General features: G+C 38.9%; 3 protein-coding genes across 4 annotated transcripts; 2 read left to right on the forward strand and 1 right to left on the reverse strand.

Annotated features, from left to right (window-relative positions):
• The first annotated feature begins 74 nt into the window (after positions 1-74).
• On the forward strand, positions 75-6,328 carry LOC107217206 (neuroglian). The gene is made up of 8 exons (XM_046733585.1): positions 75-141; positions 439-509; positions 900-1,026; positions 1,318-2,399; positions 4,376-4,709; positions 4,887-5,353; positions 5,436-5,648; positions 6,028-6,328. Exons 2-8 carry the CDS (start codon positions 440-442, stop codon positions 6,180-6,182), a joined length of 2,448 nt encoding a protein of 815 aa, XP_046589541.1. The 5' UTR covers positions 75-141; position 439; the 3' UTR covers positions 6,183-6,328.
• Positions 6,329-6,500: 172 nt separating this feature from the next.
• Positions 6,501-14,227, forward strand: LOC107217219 (translin-associated factor X-interacting protein 1). Its single transcript, XM_015654637.2, has 7 exons — positions 6,501-8,909; positions 8,998-9,261; positions 9,992-10,085; positions 11,364-11,871; positions 12,544-12,699; positions 13,032-13,206; positions 13,570-14,227. The coding sequence occupies exons 1-7, from the start codon at positions 8,168-8,170 to the stop codon at positions 13,716-13,718; spliced, it is 2,088 nt and encodes a 695-aa protein (XP_015510123.2). The 5' UTR covers positions 6,501-8,167; the 3' UTR covers positions 13,719-14,227.
• A 1,022-nt stretch (positions 14,228-15,249) lies between these two features.
• Positions 15,250-17,853, reverse strand: LOC107217190 (SAP30-binding protein). 2 transcript variants are annotated; one of them, XR_006903214.1, is made up of 3 exons: positions 17,695-17,853; positions 16,735-16,855; positions 16,521-16,661 (listed from the first exon to the last, which is right to left on the reverse strand). XR_006903214.1 is itself a non-coding variant. In XM_015654597.2 (2 exons), exon 2 carries the CDS (start codon positions 16,673-16,675, stop codon positions 15,689-15,691), a length of 987 nt encoding a protein of 328 aa, XP_015510083.1. In that variant the 5' UTR covers positions 16,676-16,855; positions 17,695-17,853; the 3' UTR covers positions 15,250-15,688. The 2 variants fall into 2 exon arrangements, 1 of the variants encoding a protein (XP_015510083.1); XM_015654597.2 differs by having other exon boundaries at positions 15,250-16,855.
• Positions 17,854-18,653: the final 800 nt, after the last annotated feature.

Consider the following 18,653-nt stretch of genomic DNA (forward strand, 5'->3'; position numbering starts at 1 on the left):
ACATCGAAATAGACCGAGCGAAAGATCAACAGCAATATTTAGGAGGAAGGGGGCATCTTCTGAGAACGCACTAATACCGCAGATGGTTGAATCACAAGCGTCGTGAATCGGTGACCTTATATTCTCAGGGCTCAACTCGAGGTAAGAAATTGTTTCGTATAAATCTGGAGCCCCGGTTAGTAAATAGTAACTATGATGATATCAATGGTTTATTTTTTTTTTTTAATTTCTTTAAATTCTGTACTTCTGCGAGGGTTAGTCATTAAGCTTACAGTTGCGCTTTTTTCTACCACATTTCATAGCAGTCGCACATGTTGTTCGCACAAAATCTATTACGTATAAGGCAATAGCCTTTTCAAACTTTTACAATTGATAATGTTTATTTTTTTCTTTTCTTTAATTTCAAATCTTCAAAAACTAACAGTTATAATGTATTAGGATGGAACGTTTCACTATGGCATCAATCTTACTCCTCGCGCTAATTACGATTCTGCAAGTATATGCGCAAAGTAAGTACAGATACAGTTTATACTTGTTTTACGATACTAATGATTGCTTTAGAAGAGGACGAAATTGAAAATGCAACTTTGTCATTCGTTCTTATTCCATGTATTCCATAGTCAAGAAACGCCGAATAATCATTTATAGATTTTTTTACAGAGTGGAACACATAATAGAACTTAATTAATGATTTAAATGTCAAAGTATCATGCATGCTTGCAGCTACTATTATGCGAGTAATTTATCTTCTACGTAACTATAATTCTCGGTTTTTTTAAAATCAGAATTTAACACATGGCAGAGACCAAAGCTCCATCCACTGATACAAGTTGATAACGTATAGGCGATAGAGTTGTTTGCTGTACTTCTTGACCCCGAGTGAATACATCTATTTGCAGTACAGTATCCACCAAAAATAACGAAGCAACCGCCAACAGATGAACAGTTCTTTCAAGCCGCTGAACCAATGGTAAAAGGCAGAGAGTTTATCCTAGAATGTGAGGCTGAAGGCAACCCTGCACCCACGTGAGTTAAAAATATACGTACATTAAGGATAGATAAACACTTCCACAAAAAACTTTCCATCAATTGGGTAAAACCATCCTTAGATTTTATAAAACTGGGTAATGTTATTTGTTTTCCAAAATGAGCATGTTTCTGCGACTAGAGTAAAAAGATGTCTTACACTTGTAAGGAACCATAATAAACCACCCTGCTAAAAAACACCCTTTTTAAGTGTCACTTGGCATAATATGAGTGACACGTCTTGTAACGGAAGAAAATAGTTGAGTCAACGTTATGCCAATCAAACTGTAGGTATCATTGGAAGAAGAACGGAAAACATTTTGAGTGGCAAAAGTACCCGATTCATATCTCGCAGCGGCCTGGTAAAGGAACATTGGTGATATCGAGACCGCGAGACGAAGACGTAGGTCAGTATCAATGCATAGCGGAAAACGCGTTGGGAACAGCGATATCGAATTCGGTATTCGTGCGGAAAGCGGAGCTCAACTATCCGAAGGACGTCCAATCGGTCATAGTGACTGCAAACGAGGGAGACCCATTCAAACTGACTTGCCAGTCTCCGACAGGAACACCCAAGCCGCTGATATACTGGCTGAAACAGTATCCAAACGGAGGCATAGCCTTGATCAATGACTCCAGAACGACTCCAGATCCTGACGGAAATCTTTGGTTCACTAACGTGACTACAAACGACGCTTCAGACAAAGTTTCTTACGTTTGTGCAGTCAGTTCGGAGTTCTGGGCCGAGTACAAGTTGGGTCCGCTAGTCTCACTGAATGTTCAGCGGACCAGGTTGCCAGCAAACAATAACACACGGGAGCCGGTCCAGCAGTATGTTACCAGAAAGAACGAGGTTGCTTTACGAGGCAGAACGGTCAAATTGTACTGCATTTTTGGTGGGACGCCTGTACCGCAGATAGTATGGAAGAAAAACGGTGAAACATTGGAAACCAGCGAACGTATGACGCTGAGAAGTCACGGAAAATCGTTGTTGATAAGGCATATTGTATTTGAGGATGAGGGAACGTACACTTGCGACGTATCGAACGGAGTTGGCGATCCAAAGTCGTACTCGATCAACCTCCAAATCCAATCTCTTCCTTACTTCACTGTTGAACCAGAAATCATTACTGCAAGGGATAACGAAAGCGTGGAGTTTAGATGTGACGCTGGTGGTGTTCCTCGACCAAAAATCAGGTGGATCCATAACGGGAAGCCTCTTCAGGAGTCGACGTATAATCCGAGGAGGAAAGTATCTGCGAATTCGATTGTCATTGAGAACTTGGTCAGGAATGACACTGGGAACTATGGATGTAACGCTACGAACTCTCTGGGGTATGTTTACAAGGACGTTTCTGTTAACGTCTTGGCTTCAGCACCAGAAATCGTGCAGCCGTCGACCACTGCAAAAGAATCAAGCGAGCATCTTTGACTATTAATATGCTTATAATTTTCTGATCGTTGACGTAGAACGGAATTGACCAACGTTGAGACAAGAAGAAGGTTATTAAAATAGGCATTTTCTATATGATCGTAAACATTTTTTCCAATTAAATGACCATGCAGTGTAAATTTTAAACATTAACTTTGCCCTTGAACTCGTGCGCAATTTACGATTAAACAATAACACCCAGCACTTGTCGAACTTCACATATCACCTGAAACCTACTTTTTTTTAACACCTTTGAAACTTTTAACGAAGTACTTATATATTTTTGCTAATAATTAACAAATGTACGAAGCAGAAATATCATGACTGAATTTAATCGAGGTAGAACTTTACTCTTCCAGCACCGCTCGGCTTAAATAATATAGAAAGATTTCTTTGAATCCAGCAAATATTTTTCGCAGTGTACGGTTTCTCTTAACGACACTATAGATCGATACAGGCAGTTACAGTACATGGAAAAGTAATTGTGGTACCGGTATAATTAGGCAAACACTTATCCTTACAGTCTCAATAACTGCACCTCTTACCCTATAATGACGATTTCCGGCTACCAAATAAACGACGCATCATTGAATGAGTGAGATTGGAGTCGTAATTAGGGGTCCAGTGGGGGGGATTTTTGCACGACGCACATACCGTAGATGCTAACATCACGGACAGAGTGACGCCTGGCTTGTCCTGAGCTTGATCGTCGTTTCGCAAGAGCAAGGTACCAATTTCGCCTGCAATTGATTAGAAAGCAGGTGACTTCTCCACTCGATAGATTCGTTTCGTGGTCTTGATATTGCGAGTTGATTTAGCAAATTTGAGATCCGGGCGGATTTGAGGTAAGCATTTGTTCTATACTCTCTACATAACAATCGAAAGCTCCGGTACATTTCAACGCATTGTGTTATTTATTGACGACGAAAGATTCCTAACTAAATTCAAGTTCATAGCCTCGATGTGCTTAACATTGATTAATTATATCAGCTTTAGAATTGTTAAAGAAATTCACTGCATCGTCAATACTAACAATAAATCGCCATAATTTCATTACGTACTTTGACTAATACCAGTCATCCTTATATAGACGTAACCCATTTTGTTGTCAAAGTTATGATGTTCGTGAGATCCTTCATTTTTGGTCGTTCACGATCAAACAACTAGAAAAGTACATCATAAACATAAAGTTTAATTTCAAAATATGCAATTATGTGATAAAAACGTACATTAAATTTTTAATTTATCCACTCGTATCCCATTCAATAATTGGCACGTTTCTCGGTGACTTACCAGAGTTTGGAAACTAATTAAATGCATTAATTTTTTACTCGTAGCCTAATGGCTCAATTAATTAGAACTTATTGATATCGATTTCAACCAGCACCTACGATTAGATTACGTTTAGAACAGCACTGGCCAAGAATATCGAGAATCTCTTTTTTTTCGATTAAGAAATAAATTTGAGTTTGGTAAAAGTTGGTTTTTGAGTGGATTTCTTTTCTTTAGCCTCCATACCTATCAAGTACCAGTTAATAAAACCCCAACTTATTCAATCCTAGGGAGTTGACAAAGTTCCAACTTTGTGCATTCGTCAATGTTTTCAGCATTCCATTTCCAGATACAACCAATCGTACACCAGGATAATGCAGTTCAATATGGACTCAGCCGTACCTCTCGCATTGGCGATTCTGCAAGTATCTGTGTTGAGTATGTCCTTCTGAAAACTTGGAAACTACTTTCCTACACAGAGAATCATTCAGAGACAAAATTGATATGGAACTATTATGTATGCTTGCTTGACCGCGCTTATTGCCAGTTAATTCATTTGACTTTAACTCGTCGTCAACCTTAGCCTTAGCTCGTTGTTTTACTTTGTTATATTCAAAGATTAAGTTTATGTCGACTTCACGGCTCCAGAACCAGAAATTACACACCCGCCAAGCAATCAGACGACCGTCGTTGGGAAAACCGTCAGGTTTACCTGCCGCTATTTGGGTGGTTACAAACCTCGACTCGAATGGCGCATAGGGAGTTGGCCATTACGTGGACACAAATACAGAACCCTTGAATCCGGGGACCTCGTAATTAGCTATGTCAACCGTCGCGATGCCGATCCCTACACATGTCATGTATTCAACAGATTTAGCCATGTTGTAGCCTCTGCTAACCTCGTTGTGAAAAATCACACTACCATCATTGAAAAACCTAAAAACTACGAAAGCGCTGTCGGTTCTACAGCAAAGTTCAGGTGCGTTACTGTATTAGTAAAAAAAAAAAAACAAACAAGTAGTCCTCAACTTTCTCCAAACAGTTCAGAAGCTTTCATTCCGTCAAAAGATTTGAAAATCGTCGTTTAGGTTTAATTGTTGCTTACAAAACCGGTCTTCATTTTTCAGTACACGAGTAATTGAAATCTCTGTTTTAGGTGTATCGCTGTGTCAGATTCAAGTTTGAAAGTGTCAATTGACTGGCTGAGGAATGGAAAGCAGATAGATTTTGATATGGAGTCAAGGGTCATCAAGAGCATCGATAATTCCTTGACTGTTACAGAGATTAGGGAATCAGATTTAGGAACATACACTTGCGTGGCTAGCACAGAGTTGGACGAAACAAAGGCTGGAGCTACATTGATGTTTCAAAATGTGTCAAAGCCTCCTCGCCTGGAAGTGGTAAATTGCAGAAGAAACGAAGCCGATATCCATTGGGTCCCTGCAATGGGTAACAACGGAGTTGCCGATATCTTGGGATACACCATACAATTTAAAACTAGCTTCACTCCTGAAAGGTGGCAAATTGCGCGGGAGAATGTTTCAGCCACGGCACAAATCTACACCGTGCCTCTATCGCCCTGGGCCAATTACACGTTTCAGGTTGTTGCGTGGAACGAGATCGGTACGGCATTTGGTCAATTCTACCGTTGTTAGTGTCAAGCATCGGATGAGTTCTATCGTAATCGATTCAAAACGTTGTACAGGAAAGTCGTTACCATCGTTACCCAGCAAGGCTTGCACAACTCCGCCAGACGTGCCTTACAAAAATCCAGACGATGTCAGAGGCACGGTAACCAAGGAACAGAAACTTGTGATTCGATGGACCATAATGCCCGAGATAGAGCATAATGGGCCAGGATTCAAGTACCAAGTGTACTTTAAGCTAGACACACCCGGCATGAATTGGACAAGACTGGGTAACGTTTGAAATGACTTTATTTTAATTATGCATTTAAGGATGTATTGGCTATACATTCTCAATCACAAGTTGGTCTCGTCGACAACATTGAATGCTTTGTCATAAGATAAAAATCGGAAAAAATAAATCACAATAAAGACGATGAGATAATTAAATTTTAAATTTTGAAAAATTGAGGACAAATTGTGAATCTTGGACGCGTGTTCGTATAAACGTTGTAGGTACGTTATAATCAACAATTTTCTGGGGCCTCAAGCGAATAGTTTCGTAAATACAGTCTTTACAAATTTTCGAAAACGGAAATTTCAGAATAACGAAAAAATTCTTTAAAAATTCATGGGTATTTTACCCAATCCTCACCGAATGATCGATTCTAGCTGTACACATCTGGACAATAGAAGAGATTCGAATAACGGTTCAGCCAGTCGACCAGCGATATAAGGTCAAAGTTGCTGCCATGAATTACCTGGGAGAGTCCAGAGCAACGCCTACTGAAGTCGTAGTCGACTCTGCAGGTGACAACGGTAACTAATTATTGGTTTACGCTGCGATTCGCGCAAATGTGATCAACCTTAAGTGATTACAGGGATCGTACGCCTTTTGTAATCTGATATTCCCCGAATTCTCGAGGTATTCCAGCCTGAAAATAAAACTTTTCTAGTAACCTTTCACAAAATATTCACCTGATTGTTGACAATTTTTTTTACACACTAATACTAATACATTCAATATTATCTAGTAACTAACTTTTACCGTCTGACTATTAATTTACAAACAACAGCCTCCGATTTTCTGTAAAGAAGAACAAAAAATAAATAAAATTTATTTCTTCCATAGACTAAAAATTTCAATCTTATTTTCCCCAACTTTTACATCGTATCAAAAATTGCAACAACAATGAAAAAACTGTTATTTTTCGACTCTAGAATTGTTATAGAAATGCAGTAAACAGCCGATGCTTAATCGCTACAATTTCACTACGTAGCTTTACTAAAACGAAGATCCCCCGTTTTTTGTGAAATACGCTCGTTTGTAATCCCTAACAAACAGGAGCGTGTACTACGAAAATAAATAAAGAATTTTTAATATCGATCACGTGTGCGTTGATCGTGAGAACATAAATACAATGAAAATAAATATATCCATTCGTAAGCCATTAAATAATTTGCAAGTTTCTATGAGTGAACTACGAGGATTAATTGAAACCAACTTGTGCATTCGTTTTTAGCGGTATAGCTTGATTCCAATCATTCAAAGTGACTCACGTCAATTGGAATTAGTACTAATTGAATTACATGAACGGTATCACTTCTCGTCGTCGAGATGCTCGTGTTACAAAGATCATATTTCACCGACCGATAGGTTTCAGTCTTATATAGAAGCCGGTAGTTAAGTTAATTTTTCTCGTCCACCAGATTCAGTGCCAGTTAATTAAACTACAAGTTATTCAATATCAATATCTTACCACTGCTAGGTTTTCTATTTTTGCCAATCTAATTTCCTGACACTATGACAATCATGAACTAAGACGATGCGGTTCATAGTGGCCTCAGTCACACCCCTCGTACCGATAATTCTACAAGTATTTGGGTCAAGTATGTCTTTCTGACAGGCGTTAAAAATTTGATTACGTAGCGAATCGATCATAGAAAATTATCAAAGTATGTTACACTGCAACTACTTTGAGGTCATTCATTTATCCGCTATGAGTACATTTTCTTAGTGTTTTTTTGTTTTACTGAAAGTCTGAGTTTATGAAGACTTTCTGGCTTCAGTGCCAGAAATTATACACCCACGAACCAATTAGATGAACGCTGATGAGAAAAGAGGCAGATAAAAGCACCCTGGAATGCGGAAATCTCCGAATCGAGAGTCGTATAATTTTCAAGTTCAATTCAACGCTGGCATAAAATCCAAATAATTACAATCTCATCGACAGTCTATTTTCCATAATTTTTCTGTTTTTTTAAGCCCGCCGTGTTTTGTTATTATAGCAATTAATATTCTGCTTATTCCTGCGATTAAAGACCAGTTAATTACGGATGATCCAGTCCAGAGATATCTTGTTCACCGCAAGACGCCTTTTTTAGAGGTGCTCTCGGAGATCGGCTATAACAGCTTTAAAAATCATTATTTATAAAAATAAAAAATATCAGAATAAGGTTCAACGTTACCCCAATGTGTATATAAATTTTCACCTTAATAAATTGAAATGTCTCTTCACGAGCAATCCTTGAAAAACCGCTTTTTTCCACCTCCTGATTTCGTATAATCCATTAAGCGCGAGTTCAGGAAGTAGCTCATGAGCTTGAATTCCCATGACAACAATACGAAAAGCTTATCGGCAATTCACGCGGCATCGTTGCGTATAAAGATAAAAAAAACTCCGATATCAGGTTCCACTTGTTTCAACAGCTTTCGCTTCCGTATACCTGGTATAACGGTGACCGTTCAGTGGCGTTATTTTCGCCGTCCGCAAGCGCGTCAAATATCTCTAAAAATCGGAACACTCGAGAAATGTTTCCAAATTTATTCCATGTAAAATCCGTGCATCGTCAGGTACGTCTGAACGAAGTTCTGGCTAGACTCGAGGGTGCAAAGATACAGCACAAGATACTGAAACCACCGAAATCTTCGATGATACCAGGATGCAGGCACTGCAGGATCAGAATGAAGAATTCATGCGGAAGGAAAGTTTTGGCAAACGTATCGTCGCGAGACAAGCCCGTCTTTATAGCGAAGTTGGAGCACTTTGTAGAAAAGGAAGTGAACCGGATTGCCAGTGAGAAGAGGTCAGAATGCCGCGAAGTCAGCTGCGACCATCTTCTTTGCGACCAGAAGAAGTTGGACGCTGAATTGGCGATTTACAAATCAGCGTTCGAGGTACTTTTGACTAAAATAAGAACTTTCAAGCCCCTTTTGTCCAGGATAAAGTCGACCTACGACAAGTGCATCGAGGTCAGAGACGATAGGATGAAGCTGATGGAAATAGTATCGTCGAAATTAGAGACGTTCAAGAAAACGGTGGAGAAAAAAATCGACACGATCGAGAGAACGGGGACGGGGAAAGTTGGGGCATTGATGAGGGAAAAGTCCTGCTTGACGGAAACCGTTGCGAAACTTAGAGCGGACCTCGAAGAGAGTAACGGGAAGATAAACTGCTTGAGGCATGAGTTGCTCGACTGCGAGGAGAGGGAGATCAGGAGGATCGTGAACCAAAGGAGGCAAAATATTGAGCCGTCTTCGGGAGGCGCGAAAGGTAGGGATTTGAAGGGGTGAAGGTGTGGCAAAGGTGCGGTAAGGCCATTGCTGACAATGAGAGATTCGTTCGTTTTTGATTGTTGAAGAAACGAAGATGGTGAGACGACAGACGGCGCAAAGTCGACGGCTCCTCGAAGATCCCGTTTTGATGAACATTTGCTTGGAACGAGCGAGGAAGGACCTCAGCACTGCTCATCGGAAGATCGCCGAGCTCGAGGACACCTTCCGCGAAGTTGTCCCAAAATGGGAACTAGAACGGCTGGAGAACAGGCACCAGGCTTTCGAAAGGGAATATCGAAACCTCTCGCAGGAGTTCGAAGCTCTTTCCAAAGAGCACGAAGCGCTCAAGGGTAAGAAAGCACGAAAATTAGTTTTATTCATTTCGTTAGGTTGATTCGAAACTGACTGATCTTAACTATCACTCGGGATGGTCACTGAATCTCCGTCACGAAATCCCCAGGACTCTTCCAGGTTTTCCAGAAAAAAATGATAAAAATATACGTATTTTTCGATCTATAATTTATCTAAAGCTTAAAAAAATTTTGGGATGTATTTGTATGGAAAAAAAATATAGTAAACGATTCCCTGGCTTTCCCTGACGGACCCTGAATTCCATGACATTTCCAGGTTTTCCAAAATTCCAAGATCGTTATAATAGGGAATTTGAAACTTTGACTTGGCATTCGCCGCGGAAAGCTATTCGATTTTCTAAGCGTACGAAAATGAATGCGAAGGGATCGTAATATTCTTGAATAAATATTTTAAAAAAATAAAGCTATATTTAAAAAGTTCGACTAGAAGATAATAAAGGAACATCAGAATGAGGCAAACAACATGGATTTCTCCATTCGAAACATGGTGCAATAATAATATGACTTTTCTAACGTTGTTAACATACAGAGGTGTTTACAAGTAAATTTCAGTATTTTGAAATATGTATCATCCTGTATCGCTGGATTTTCTTTCGTCAGGCGTAACTGGATTAGCCTAAGAAGCACTTTTTTAAACATATGTTCAGTCAGATCTTCGTTTCAAGAGATTTTTAACCACGTCTCATACGTTATTCTGAAATCATTTCAGTGAACTTTGAAGTGGTTCGAGAGCAAAAGAACAGCCTAAGAGACCGCTGCAAAATATTGGCACACACAAACACCCCGAGGCCGGATTGGTCCAAGTAGGTAGACGGAAGAATATCCATACATATGTACCTGATCAATTCGCATCCATGCAAAATACATACGTGCATAGGTACAGTCGACGCGCAAGCTGAATACGCAGTTACAATTATAGATTCACTCAGTCACTCGGTCAGAGGTCTAATTACGTGATATACGGCCGTGAAACGATGAAACAAGGCCGATTTATCAGTAATTGTATTGCGTGTAGAGTTCATCGAAGGCGGGGTTGAAATTCCGAATTTAAAAAGTTACGAAAACGCCAAATTCCGAATTATTTGATGGTGAAAATTGAAGTAAAGAAGTCGGACTTTGACGAAACATCAATGTTTCGAATGGTCCGAAACCCGACGCTCAAAGTTCCGAAAGTGCGAAAGTGAAAACATTTTTTTAATCTGAAACACCAAAATGACGAATGATCAAAGATTTTCAGTTCGATGAATTTCTGGCTTGGTGAAATTTCACCACTTTGATCTTACTTTGTTTTGGATTCTCGATATTTTTACGTTCGGAAACCTGGTCATTCTGATTTTTCACACCCACTCGTTGGGTAAACTACGCTGTCTGAGTACATTTTAATATTCGGAATTTCACTCTATCGAAACTTTACTTTTCGGAATTTTGCTCCATCGTAACTTGAACTTTCGTAATTTTGCATTCCAGAACTTTGAACCGTTGAGTTTCCGACCATTCGAAACTTCGTTGTTTCTTCAAGGTTTGATTTCTTTACATCGAGTTTCGACACGAAATAATTCGGAATTAGGCGCTTTCGGAACTTTCCAAATTCCCAACATCAATCTTGCCCTGTTTATCAAGGGTGGATATAAAAATATAGAAAGATCAATAAGTCGAGGGTCACAATATCGAATTTTTAAAGCAGCGGAAACTTAATTTATAGAATTTAAAAGTGCTGAAATCCAAAGTACGGTAAAGTAAAAGAATACAAATCTCGCACCATAGAATGCCCAACTCTAGAATCGTCAGAATTCTTCTCGATAATACAAAATCGTGTACAGATGCTCGATTTTGCCGTTCTACATTTTGACCATTCTATATTTCGTCTTTCCGTACTTCGACTTTCAATACTTTCGATTTTCCGTGCTTGGACTTTTTTTTCGCATAGATGAAAATCCGATATTCTGGTCCTTCTATCAATCGGTAATCCCCGTTTATCAGACCTTGCGTGAAAACCGAGGCACTTCTGGTCGCGGTTCTCTCGTTTTACGCAACAGATGACGACGTGAAAGTTCTAATACAAACACCGTGTGACAATCTAGATGCGGACAGTTCATTCAGGGCGGAGTTCAACGCTGGAGGGACATAACGGCCAAGAAATCAAGCGAGGATCGATTGACCATTCTTTTATCGGAGTTGTGCGGAGTGGCGAGCGCCGAGAACGACTACTTTGTAGGTCAAGGGACCGACCCATCGGTTCCGGTGTTTCTCCGGTACAAGGGTAAGATGAAGAACCGTAAATTGGGACGGAGGGAAGTGAGCATCCTGATAAACGACATCTGGAAGAGCAGGATGGCTTCGGACATGGGGACACCGATGGGCGAATACGTGCTCAAGTACTTCTCAGAGAGGTATCACATTTCGCTGCTCAGGTACGAGTGGATCTATAATCTATACTACGCCTGCCAACGGCTCGTATACGACGACCAGATCGGACTGTTTTGGAACATACTTTGGGGCAACGTCGTCGAAGAGGCTTATCACGCCCCGAGGAAGGAGTTCGTTCTCCTAAAAAGGATGATGGAGATGCGGATGGAGGATAAGAAAATAGTAAGATTTTCGTCGGGCGTGAAAAAACAGGGTGGCCAAAAATATTTGGGGAAAACATTACATCACATTTACAGTTTTTCCAGTTCTAGTAACTTACTAAAACCGAAATCGTTCAGCTTGGTAACTCTGTATTCGGTTCAAATTCAATTCGAATTGAAGAAACATGTGATGATGTAATAAAAAAAAAAAAAAATGGCAGTTTAAGCCAATTTGTTTTCTCGACGAAAGAAAAATGAGCTTGTTACCTCAAAAAATCATTTCTAATTATTCCATTGATGGAAAAGGGATATTTTCAGTTTTTCCCGTTATAAAATTAAGTATTCCCTGACGATTCCAGGTGTGTGGCCACGCTACAAAAAACGGCAACTCGATGCTCATATTTTAGTTCCTTAAAAATCATTGTGAAAATAAAAAAATAGTGATTTTTTCCACGTGTTTCATTACGATAACGTTACTACATTCAACATCTTGGATGATGCCACTTTGCAACAGTCCGTTACTTCGTGATAAATTTTTAATGATCGTATAGATGTTGGTTCTACATCGTCGAGAGATTAATCCAACAGTTTATCACGAAATTGATCCGAAATACGCAACTGTTCTTGCACATCTTTTCAAGTGTTTTCGAAGTTTCGATGTAACGAAGGAAAGAACCCTGCCATTCATTTTCAGAACGCGCTGCTCGCTCAGGACTTGATGGACGTAATGGACGTCATGTACCCCCAGAAAAGTAATCGAGACATCGAGAACATAGTTTACGCGGCAGGGAAACAGCTCGGAATAGATCCTTCGACCGAGGCATTTGACGTGGCAAAGTTATTCGCTCAAGTACGTGAAAATTGATGGAAGAAACTCCTACAACGGACATTAAGGTCCCCAAATCAACTTCAAATAATTAAAAAACAATTGCCTAATTTTTATCAGATTTTCACCTCAACTCTAAGATAGTCCGCTTTGTGATCCAAGTTTCTTATCGAAATAACATGGGAAGAACTTTTTTTCTCAGTATATGTTTTACCGTAAGAGTAATAATGTTCCAAAAAATCTGTAACTGCGAGGTTTTGGTAGGCATTAGTCCTACTATCTAAAAAAAAAAATAAAAACTCGCATCGTCATACCATCAATTCATGTGAGTTTTCCTTTTATCGAATCGTATACAGACCGAGGAAGGATGGGAGCGCGGTGATTTTGCCAGAGAATTAGCCCGTCAAACGAAGCAGGAAATAACGGAATTCGGCAAGGGGATTTTGCACAGTATAAATATACACGATAAAACGAGCGAGGTGACGGTGGAAATGCTTAAAAAGGGGTTCATGGAAGTCGACGAGGATATACGTGCGTAAGATTTTCCGTCTCAAAGTCTTCTTAGTATTCTTTGCCACCTTAAATTTCAATATTAATAACAGTTATGATAATCCGAACGAGGCTGAAGTTAGCAACATTAAGGTAAATGAAACATCAGGGAAAAAATCGTTACTCTCCAATTTCTGAACGGCTTTCAAGAAGTTGGTTTTTCAAATTTGAGTACGATTTGTTCGTCACGGTTTACCAAATTTCAAACGATCCCAAAGATGCGAAGTAACGATTTCTCCTAAGCATGAATTTTTAGTCACGGTAACGCGACTAACTTCATCCTCGTTAATCCAACCGTCATTAGTCGCCGCCTACACTAATCTCACTTGGTTTCTTCTTTTACAGACCAGAATCTGCTTACGCAGCACTTAAAGTGGATTTACAAGGTTCAAGACCTCAGCAAAGCTAAGCCCATGGTGAGCAGCGCAATAGTAAGACAAATGTTGAACGGTTACATAAGGCGAAGCCAGTTGAAAAATCATCGCAGAAACTAATTACAGTCGCAACGCCTGCCGTGTAATATACGATCAAGATTTTACGTCGATGTCTCAGATTGGCTTTATAATTTTTTTTATTAAAGTACACGTAGAAAAACTCACTTGCAATTTTTTTCAGAATTTTTCGACCCAGCGTCGATTTGTCGTATGATTTAAAAGCATGTAAAAAAAAAAAACCCCATTTTCTAAAATCTCAAAATATTCCGAAAAATTATAAAACCAATCTGAGACATCGACGAAGAATCTTGATCGAGATGTCATGTAATGCCCCACGTATACAATAAATTATTTAAATTAATGCATTTCTGGTATTATACCTAGAGGTATAGGTAATAGCTTTAAGAAAAATTACTAACCATTGATTGCTTTGAGATAATCGTTATTATTATTATTGTTGTAGTTATTGTTGAAAAATATTTTATATGTACACAATAATTTTTTATTTCTGTTTGTTGCTTTCTCTCTGTCGGGTAATTAACGTTATAATTTAAAAAATCTATACATAATACAAAAAAAAAAAAAAAAAATGAAAAACAATCTTAAATATGTACTTGTTTGGTTTATTGTTACACTTAAACTTTGAAATTTCGGTCAATGTTTTTAAATTATCGTATTAAATATGAATATTTCGGTTTGTATGAACTATATTTCGAATAGTGCATAGATAAGTCTAAGTGTTAGTTATTGTTCAAATTTTCAAAGTTCATCAGGCTATCGTCAGTTATAGATACAGTAATGATTCTAAGTGTATAAGATTCTGTACAACGTGTTTTGCGCCGCTAATATCATGAAAAACTAGAATTAAATAGAAGAAAAGAAGAGATAAAGAGCGGCGTAATTGCCACAGCTATGTTTCAGTTTTTCACTATACGGTAACGACAGCATTAACTTATACCTTCAATACGTAACAATTTCAAGTTAGAATTAAACTTATCAATATAATTTTCTTTCTTTCTTTCTTTATTCTAATCAACCTTATTCATACTAGATTATGATTCACAGAATTCTCGATAGAAACAAAACAGCATTTGAAGGAATGCATCGAGTAAAAAGTAAGTAATCCCGTGAATCATAAACTAGCACATGTCGATAACGTCAAATTTCCAGTTTGAAGCGTTTTAAGAATGCATTTTCAAATGATCCTCTGAATTTTACAACGATTTCGTCTATTTTTTACGCTGATCCCCTCTGCTTATATTACATATGGCCCTAACGTATTGCATATTACATTAATTAAAAAATAGTTACACTATTTATGTTAATTACATGGGAATTTTGTCTGTTAAACGAATCAATTCCTCTCAACACATTGATAACTTTGCGCCAACTCAGAATGTGAATAATAGACCTGCTAGAAAATAATTTATTGAGCGAACGGTATTTCGGGATAGATTCGAAAAATAAACTACTATCGACAAAGTGAGTCCAAGAAGGTAAATCGTGTAGGGGGAAAATTTTACAGGGCTATTTTGTTGAAGTGACAACGGATGACCCACATGTAAAAAAAATTTATGCCACTATTATGCCAAATAATTATGTATGTTTGACTCGTCTCGTTCGCCGTTGAGTAATACATGTGTTACTGAGATTATGCGTATTTTTTTTTTAGATGTAACATAATACACGTCTGTCTGTAGGAAATATCAAAGTAAGTTTCAAACGTCGACCTAAGTAAGTCCTACTATTTACAAGGAAAATAATGAATCGTATTTCAACAAGAATAAATAACTGGAACATACGTATATGCGTGAAATAGACGAGAGAGGGAGAAAGAGAAGGAGGAAGGCTCTTGTAAAAAATAAGAAATGCATCAGCGGCTAAAAGAGGGAAAAGGGAATGAGCGAGATCAACGCGAATCGAACGTTAATAGAGACAGACGCGTATAGGATATGCAAAATGTAAAATAGGGATCAAGGCTACGAAACATATTATAATTATTAAGTAGGTTCATTTGTTTACGCGTTATGTTACAGTCTTTTCTTTGGTAGTGAACCAAACGCGGATATTATCGTTGCTTTTGTCCCCGTCGCCGAGGACGTGAGCGTCGTTAAGGTAGGTTGAGACAACAATACGGTGGGCTTGACGGATGTTGGAGCTCCGGTCGCCACTTGATCCCATTTGCTTTTTCTCTTCTTGGCGTCGTCCTCGGCAGTAACGGAAGAATTTGCCGGCCTCTTAGCGGTGCCGGATACAATTTCAATTTTCGTTTTCTCCTTCCTCATTTTCTCAAGTTTGTCCATTTCTGCTTTTTGCACCTTGGCGAGTTCCTCATAGTACGAATCTTTGCCCCATTTGAAAGGATCGAATCGTTCTGGCGGGTAATTGGTACCTAATTCATTGATGCTACAAAATTGAATAAGTTTTTCGTAAATAGAGGGATTCCGAAAATCTTTTCTCTGTTGTATGACTTTGTTCATATCAAGACCGCTGCCTTCCATCTTTCTGAACAGTTTAGTTATCTTTTCCTGCAACTCAACAGGGCACTGTCCCTGTGGTTCCGGCGGTATCGTCACTCCGAAAAGGTCTGTCTCGCCATCTGAAATCATATCTCCCTGATGCGAGGGAGACTGCATGGTGGAAGCCAAGGGGGATCTCCCATTTTCAAAGAGCTGCCCCCCGGCGTTTACCGCCGCAGTACCCTCGTCATCCGAGACTATCGTGTCATCAAAATATGAAACTAATCTCTGGACTTTGGACGTTACATCCGTAACTAAGGTGGGAGCGTTGGGCAAGTTTGCATTTGACTTGCTATTCGACCCGACGGGGCTATTGGAGGCAGATCGGCCAGATTTGGGACTGGTGAAACCCTGGGGCTGACCAAATTGGACATTTTGCGGGGCAGTAGTCCCCTGCGGGATGTTACTCTCCTGTAGATCGTCCCCTCCCCCGTCCTCACCCTCCGAGTCAGTGTATGTTGCCGTGAGAGACGCCAAAGCCACACTTTGTACAGACATGGTTAGTTGGCTTTGACTGTCCGCGATGCTACCAAGCAATATTTTGTGGGAGAACTCACCGGTGTAGCGTTCCAGCCTTTTTTTTTTTCTTGCTGGGATATTACTTTAGCAGCGCACAACTATTGCGCAACTTGATTAAGGCGTGCCTTGATTCTTGATCCAATATCTGAATCAGTATTCCTGTAACAAGAATTATACAAAATGTGGATTTGAAAAATCGATACTTATCTGACATTATCGTTCCTTATATATAAATTTCAAAATATTTCTTTCACGTAGAATAACATTCTTTAACATCATCAACGTCCACCGTGCAACTTATACCAACTTCTCTCATTATTCAAGGGTTTACACTATCCTGATACGTTCGAAAATAGATCTTCTTTTTTGGGATGCCGTTAGAATAAGAAATTTCAGATTTGTGTAAACTGGCACGATGGAAATGAAAATTAGTAACGATAATTTGAAAGATGTGAGTAACTCTAGACGATTGACAACATTTTGTGACCATTGTTGTCCAAAATTTTTAACGTGCAGTGTTACTGATGTTGGCTAACAAACCAACCTTGTTTCAAATTATATTTGATCGTCAGAAGTACATGAAATTGACCTATTGATCTTAGAGCTCGATAAAATTACTACCCAACATGAAAATGGTCAAATTCGTTTCCCCTAATCGCGACTAAATAAATACCACGAGTCAACGTTTTAATCGTGAGGTTATGCTATTCCTGATAACGCTTGGTGGTCGGATACCTTCAAGTTGTTTTTCTCATTATTTTTTTGTAACTCACTTGGCGAATACTTGACCAATATTAAATTCCATAGTGAGAGAAGGGAGCGAGTAAATTGAGCGAGAGGACCAGCGCCTAATAAGCGAGAGACGAAGCGATACGAGAAAGATATACGGACGCGCGGTTGGAGAGATTTGAGGTCACATATAAGTGACACAAGTTAAGTTAGGTTAGGCAGCCTTTGAGGATTCAGAAAATTCTCAATAAATCGGGTTAACGACTCACCTGATTTATGCCGCATTCAATTTTTCACTCTTCACCGTGTCAGGGCGCACCATTGAAATAGAATGAAAACTTGGCGTCTTCCTCCCAAGTTAATAAACAAATAACGTAACGTTACACACTCGATCAACGCCACTGAAATGATCAACGCGCATCCGTGATCCAAGGGCTTTCGCTTTGTTGCGAACGCTGAACTGCGCATGCGCGAGTCTTCATCGCGCACTGAAACTGCGCAGCCGGAAACGAATGAACTTTTATAAATTGCTCGTAGAATTGAGTTGAACAAATTTAGCGAAAAAGCTTTGTCTCTTCAGTCAATATTTGGAAACACCGTTCATCTTGATATATTCTACAAACATTGCGATATACGGGTTAATGCCGTGTCACAAAATTTTGTATTGAATACGCCAGTTTTTTGTTTTCAAATCGCTCTGAAATAAACCGGTCTAAAGAGACGTTGGTCAAGTGACCATACCGAACTATCTAAAACGTTGTTGCTGAATTAACAATTCTGAAATAATCCTAAAAATAAATGGTAATTTGAAGCCATGTGACTAGACTCGATATCGAAATTAATACATACATTTATTTTGGAATCACTGATTAAATTTTACATTTCTGCCAAAGTCACTGACGAAATTTGTTACCATTCGGAATCACCATTATTGGAATCACTGACTATATCGGTTAACAAAAGATTCATAATGAATTATATGTCAGCTGTTTCAGAAAAATGAACTCAGCAACTATCATTTGTTTAACCAACTTGTGTACTGAATACATTAATATTCACATTTGCACTTCTATGTCCCTAGCGATAAAAAATTACTATAATTTATTTTATTAAATTAACATAATTTTCACAGAAACAAGAACTTTACTCGATATCACTACGAGACAATGCAATTACGGCATGATTTTTGAGTAAATTACTCAAAAATCCGACCAAACCGACGTTAAAG

The sequence above is a fragment of the Neodiprion lecontei genome, chromosome 1 (genome assembly GCF_021901455.1).
Source record: "Neodiprion lecontei isolate iyNeoLeco1 chromosome 1, iyNeoLeco1.1, whole genome shotgun sequence".
NCBI lineage: Eukaryota > Metazoa > Arthropoda > Insecta > Hymenoptera > Diprionidae > Neodiprion > Neodiprion lecontei.